Source organism: Capsella rubella, unplaced genomic scaffold (genome assembly GCF_000375325.1).
Source record: "Capsella rubella cultivar Monte Gargano unplaced genomic scaffold, Caprub1_0 scaffold_6, whole genome shotgun sequence".
Lineage (NCBI taxonomy): Eukaryota > Viridiplantae > Streptophyta > Magnoliopsida > Brassicales > Brassicaceae > Capsella > Capsella rubella.
Window position 1 is genome coordinate 12,006,473 of NW_006238918.1, and position 6,638 is coordinate 12,013,110.

A 6,638-nucleotide genomic window follows, 5' to 3' on the forward strand; every position below is an offset into this window, starting at 1 on the left:
GGGGAACGCACAAGGGCAATATTCTTGTCGGGCAGAGAGCTAAAAGTCATATTGCACGGCCCATGATTTGCTTGGTGTTTGGCCCGACTAGAGGGGAAGTGGAGAAGTCGATGTCGGGAAAAATAATTCGTGTTGAACGAGAAAATGTTGGTCGTGTTGGTGGGGTATTCGAAAGTGGTTTGCCTGAGAATCGATCGGAGAGGCCAGAATCAATGTTGAAGCTGTTTCTTTTAATGACTTCAAGGAGGTGAAGACATCTCAGAACCATAGGGAGTTGCTTGAGCTACCGAATCCTTATGACGAAGGGATGGATTTGCAGTTCGCATAATGGTGTCCCCGGTAGTTTGAATTGAACTTTCTTTATTTATGATGAATTGCTTATTATGGAATTGCCGGGGGGCTAATAAACCCAATTTTTGGAGGTACATTCGCTATATTTTGAAAACGTTCAAGTATGATGTGTTAGCCATTTTCGAAACGCATGTGGGCGGAGATAGAGCGTAGAGGATTTGTCAGGGTCTCGGGTTTGATGGGTCTTTTCGGATTGATGCGGCTGGCCAAAGTGGTGGTTTATAGCTTTTTTGGCGATCATGGATTGGGGATGTCGAGATTGTGCATAAGTCGACTCAGTTTATTTACGCGACAATAACGATGGGTACATAAATTCTGAATCTGATTGTAGTGTACACAGCTCCGACGGTTAGTAGAAGATGCAGTTTATGGGATGAACTTTGAAGTGTAGTACAGCGTATTACAGAACCGGTTCTAATAGGAGGTGATTTCAATACCATTCTTTGTGTTGATGAAAGAACTGGCGGTAATGGCTGCTTATCACTGGATTCTTTGGCGTTTGGAAGCTGGATTAATGATATGTCCCTGATTGATATCGGATTCCGAGGGAACAAGTTCACTTGGAAACGAGGACGCGAGGAACAAAATTTTGTTGAGAAGCGTCTTGATAGTGTGTTATGTTGTGCTAATGCTTGTTTAATGTGGCAAGAGGCTACTGTTACTCATCTTCCAGTGTTATCATCTGATCATGCTCCCACTTTATGTCCAATTACAGCCAGAGGTTAGAGGAGATCCAAAGAGAAGACCATTCCGGTTTGAAGCAGCTTGACTTCAACAAGAGAGTTTTAGGGATTTACTGGGATTACTTGGAACAATGAACTATCGACTCCTAAGGCCCTAAAACAGCTGAGATTAAGACTTCTACGATGGAATAAAGAGGTATTTGGTGATGTGCAGTGGCGGAAGGATGCTTTGTTGCAAGATATAAAAATAGTTTAAGACACGTTTGAGATTTCACAAAAGAATGCTCTATTGCAAGATGAATAAAATCTTATAAAAGAGCTTGAGGTTGTTTTAGAAAAAGAAGAGCTGATATGGTACCATAAGTCTCGGGAGAAGGTTCTAATGTTTGGGGATAGAAATACTAGGTTCTTTCATACTTCTACTATTATTCGAAGAGGGCAAAATAGAATAGAAATGCTTCGAGGAGAGGGCAAAATAGAATAGAAATGCTTTGAAAAATTAAATTAATAGTGGTGTTTTCGAAAAAACTTGCAACTGTAACATTTTGAGGAATTTTTCAAATCAAAACATATGGGTTGTGTTGTCACAAAATAATATCAAGATAATTTGTCTACAAGTATTTTCAACAATTCTCACATCCATGTTTTCTTTTTCCCTTTTATTACTTAGGTTCACTGTATTTTGTTGTGATGGGCATGTGTTATCGGATCGGCCCGTACATACGAGAAGGCCTAATCCACGTTACTTGGATTAGAAGTCAATGATTTTAATGTTGTATGTTTTCTGTTTTGGTTTTGGGTTCTTTTGGATAGTTACGTTTTAGGATTGGTGTTATATCTTTTAATCTCTCCTTATCCTCCTAGGACTCAATATTTCTAATTCTTGTAATGTTTTAATATATATATCAAAGAAAAGCCAAAAAGAGGTAGTCATAACTACCCATGAAAACAAATCTTGTGTTGTGTTCTTGAGAAACTCTAAACTTTGACTCATTAATTGGTATCTAAAGCCAGCAGTTTTTGACTTAGAGGTTTTTCATAAAACTAATAAGTAAAAGGAAGGAGTTAGCTTGATTCGGACCGCATCTATGGTGTCAAGTTATCACGGGTACAAACAAAGAAAGAATTGAAGAGTTAGAGTCAAGCATGACAGACATCCGTGGCAATTTTCTTAAGCTTAACGAGGACATAGCTGACAAATTTCACCAGATGGAGGAGTCATTGAATCGCTTGACAGACACGTTCTCTAAGGAACGTGTCGGTGATGGATGGAAGTACGGCTCGTAGTGGACCGAGAGGAGCAGATCAAAAGCGCCAGCTACAGCATCGCGGCGACGACTTCAATCCGGTAGCGCCTTCGAGAGGCGTGAAACTTGATTTTCCACGTTTCAAGGGAGGAGATCCAACATCTTGGTTTAGCAAATCAATCAATACTTTGAATACAATAGTACACCTATTGATCAAAAGGTACGGTTGAAAGATGAGCAGCTGCGGGAGAGTGGTTATTTACATTTGCAGCCTGAAAGCGTGCTCCGCAAGCGACTGGTTCATGTAGGCGGCAAGGCACATTCCGAATTGTTGATCAAATGGAGAGGTTTGTGTAATGAGGATGCTATGAGGGAAGACGAGGAGGAAGTGAGAGCCAGCTTCCCGGACTTTGGTCCTAACCTTGAGGACAAGTTATTCTTCGGGGGGAGGGTATAGATGGGCATGTGTTATCGGATCGGCCCGTACGTAAGAGAAGGCCTAATCCACGTTACTTGGATTAGAAGTCAATGGTTTTTTGGTGTTTTATGTTTTCGGTTTTGGTTTTGGGTTCTTTTGGATAATTACGTTTTAGGATTGTTGTTTTCTCTTTTTTTTTTTTTTGTCATTAGGTGTTATCTCTTTTAATCTCTCCTTATCCTTCTAGGACTCAATAGTTCTAATTCTTGTAATGTTTTATTATATATATCAATGAAAAGCCAAGAAGAGGTACTCATAACTACCCATTAAAACAAATCTTGTGTTGTGTTCTTGAGAAACTCTAGACTTGGACCTATTTTGTTGCCCCAACTTGTTTATCACTCACTGACTTTCTCGAATGCATAATTTCAAGCATCCTGTTCCAACCAGCCAACCTATACTTTGATCAACGTGGAAACTTTGGTGGCCGTGGACTCTGGTTGAAAGCTTATAGATAGTTGATTATTTTGGGTAATGTTATCAGTTTTTAATAGTGCCTAGTAGGGTGAAATAGTTGGATTAAAAACAACAAGAATGGGAGATCAATGTTTTGAGGCAAGCTCTAGAAGAAAACATGAGTCAAGGTGTTGATAATCATGATGAGATCAACAAGATCAACCAGAAACTGACCAAATGTTACCAGAATGAGGATGCCTTTTGGAAACAGAGGTGCATACAACTTTGGTTGGCCTTTGGGGACAAAAAATCATGGTATTTCCACACAGCTACCAAAGGAAGAAGAGCTATGAACAATATTTCTATGATGGAATCTGCAGATGGTATTTCAGTTTTTGAAGAAAAAGATATTATAAAAGCTATCATAGACTTCTATCAACAAATGTTTACCTCCCAAGAAGGTGACATACACTCTTTGGTTCTCTCCGCCCTTCAACCATGTGTAACACCAGAAATGAATTTCTTGGAATTTTTTGGAATTCATGGAATCGAATGACAAAATCTTTCTGAGATGGTAGAGTTGGGTACAATGATATTAGTACCTTCAATGATGCCCTTCTTGCTAAACTAAGTTAGAGAATCCTCAAAAAACCATCTTGCCTTCTGGCCAAAGTTATTTTGGGAAAGTACTATAACAGCTCCGATAACCTAGAATATCGAGTTCTAAGTTCCGCTTCTCATGGCCAGCGCAGCATCTGCCTTAGTAGAATCATTGGATCGGGTATGTAGCTTTGTATCTGTGTGGCATAGTTCTTGGCTCTGCTTAGCATCCCCACATCAACCAATGAGACCTCCAACCAAGGAATCCCAAGATTTAAAAGTCTCCGACTCAATGATCACAGATTCTTTGGAATGGAACAAGGACCTGCTCAAAACCTTTCTACCAGCTTATATCGAAGAGATTCTTCTGTTTCGGCCAAGCGAGAAAGGTACTCTAGATATGTGGGCATGGCTCCCAAATTCTTTTGGTGTATATACTACAAAATCTGGCTACTACGAAGCCTTAGCAGACACATTAGTTTCAGAGGACCACATGTGCAAAATCTAAATCCCATAGATAGTTTAAATTGGTGCTATGTTATTAAAAGCTCCCCAAAAACTAAACATCTTATCTGGAAAATGGCTCAAAATGCTTTACATGTGGGACAAAACCTTATCAAGAGGCAAGTCTATTAACAGCTTTGTGTCCCCATTGCGGAGCTTCAAAGTCAACTCTCCACTTGTTCTTCCATTGCCTATATGCTGCAAAAGTTTGAGATTCCACCCCGTTCAGTTTGGATCTGAAAGTTACATAATTAATATCGATCCATGATGCCTTAACTAAGGTAAACAAGTTGACCTGCCTTTCCCCTTCAGGAGTTACCCTTCCTCTAGCGCTGTGGATTTTGTGGATGATCTGGTCGCCGAGATTCTCCCAACCGATAAGGGAAAAATAATGGAAGGAGGCCCAAGCTCCTCCGCAGAAGTCCTGAAAACGTCTCAACTATCCAAAGAACGAATTCACCACCTCCAAAGCTCCAACCATAAACCCTAACACTCAAACATGCAATAACAGCAACCGAAACACATAAACATTTCCACAAAAAATATCTAGCCATCTAATCGACCAAATACACATCAGCAGGGTTAAACATGCTTTGATCAACCATGGTCACGCACTATCTTTGATATGGATTGAAAGGAAGGAAAAAACAGAGAAGAAACAGCAAGAACAAGACCCTTCTTGCTTTAACAGCCATGAATCTCCTCAAACCTTTGCTTGCAACACCAAGAAACAGTAAAAAAACCTCTAGAAACTCTTTTTTAAGCCTCTTAAGTCAACTATCAAGTTCTCTCTCTATCAGAACTCACCGAAAGCGACAGTAGATAAAAACTGACCCAAAAGAATGGCTGCTCGAGTTTTAACATGACTTAGGGTTTCATCTCAATCAATTCCAAGTCAAACCGACGATTTAAAACTAAACCGTTCAAACCAAAATTTATGGTCTCGATCGACACTGTCCCAAAAACAGTTTACAGGCGTTCCAGCCATAAAGAATCACCCCAAGTTGCCGGTACATATTTCATTCTTTTATACTGATTCCTAGCTATATAGACATACTCGTATATAAACAAATCCTATCGATAGTAATCTTTGCCTTATAATTCACTACAAGAAAACAAACATTTTATGACCCCCACAAGCGTCCTAAAAGGGTGGCAAAACAGCTATTAGAAATTATATTTTACAAAGCAATCCTTAAAAATTACTTTACATTGAAATTACTCATCTTCAGAAACTTCATCTTCACCGACTAATTTGTGACTATACCAAACAGCGTCTCAATAGTTAGTTGTACCGAACTTTCACATTTTCAACGTTCGTAACGAGATTTTACTACCTCTTTCCCACTAATCTGTGACAACTAGATGAAGTTGCAACCCCGTCGCTCTTTTGTGAATTATTTGCGACTACTTCTGCCGACTATTAAAAGCATCACAAATTAGTCTCTCATAGCGACCCTTTCCCGACTACTTTTGTTTAGTCGCATAATAGTTGCCAAACAGAAGCAAATATGAGATGTTTTCGAGACTTTAAATGTTCGTCGTTACTTACCAACGGTTTTCCATCCAGATGTGCTATAGTTGCTTATTTGCCGTAAAATGGTCACTATAGCGTCGCTCTTTTTTGCGACCCAGAAAAGAGTCACAACAAGTAGTCCCAAAACACATGTTTTCTATAAGCTGAGATATATAAACTTTCAAATCCATAGTTTGGGGAAACTTTGAGATGCCACAAGTGTAGTGGATTCATTTAAATCTGTTTCAATACAATTTATTGAGTTTATTAGACATTTAAAAATGAAGAACAAGTATATTGATTTTTAAAGTGTAAAAACAACATCAAAAGAAGCAAACGCACAACAAAGAATGCACTTGGTTTATAACCACATTAATACATTTCATGTATGACAATTTAGAAAGAGATATATTTATTCCATAACTATAATAGATGATAAACGAAACTGTCATGATATGTTTGTTTAGTATATTGGAGGAGAACTATAGCTTGGAGGCTTGTAAACATATGGAGGAGAGCTGTAGACATAAGGAGGAGGTGATGGTGGAGGCTTGTAAACGTATGGAGGAGAGCTGTAGACATAAGGAGGAGGTGATGGTGGAGGCTTGTAAACGTATGGAGGAGAGCTGTAGACGTAGGGAGGAGGAGTTGGTGGCTTATACTCATATGGAGGAGGGCTGTAGACGTAAGGGGGAGGGGTTGGTGGCTTGTAGACATATGGAGGAGGGCTGTAGACGTAAGGAGGAGGTGTTGGTGGCTTGTAGACATATGGAGGAGGGCTGTAAACGTAGGGAGGAGGTGTTGGTGGCTTGTAAACATATGGAGGAGGGCTGTAAACGTAGGGAGGAGGTGTTGGTGGTTTG

The 6,638-nt window shown here is 39.6% G+C and overlaps 1 protein-coding gene and 1 pseudogene across 2 annotated transcripts in view; one reads left to right on the forward strand and one right to left on the reverse strand.

Annotated features, from left to right (window-relative positions):
* Window positions 1–369: 369 nt before the first annotated feature.
* On the forward strand, window positions 370–1,518 carry LOC111829990 (annotated as a pseudogene).
* A 4,584-nt stretch (window positions 1,519–6,102) lies between these two features.
* Window positions 6,103–6,638, reverse strand: part of LOC111830130 (extensin-2-like) — a 1,638-nt gene continuing 1,102 nt past the window's right edge. Inside the window, exon 2 of one of the 2 annotated variants that reach the window (XM_023781479.1) lies at window positions 6,103–6,638. This exon is cut by the window's right edge and continues 3 nt beyond it. In XM_023781479.1, the coding sequence (XP_023637247.1) occupies window positions 6,239–6,638 (400 nt within the window). In that variant the 3' untranslated portion in view covers window positions 6,103–6,238. The other variant, XM_023781478.1, reaches the window with a different exon arrangement.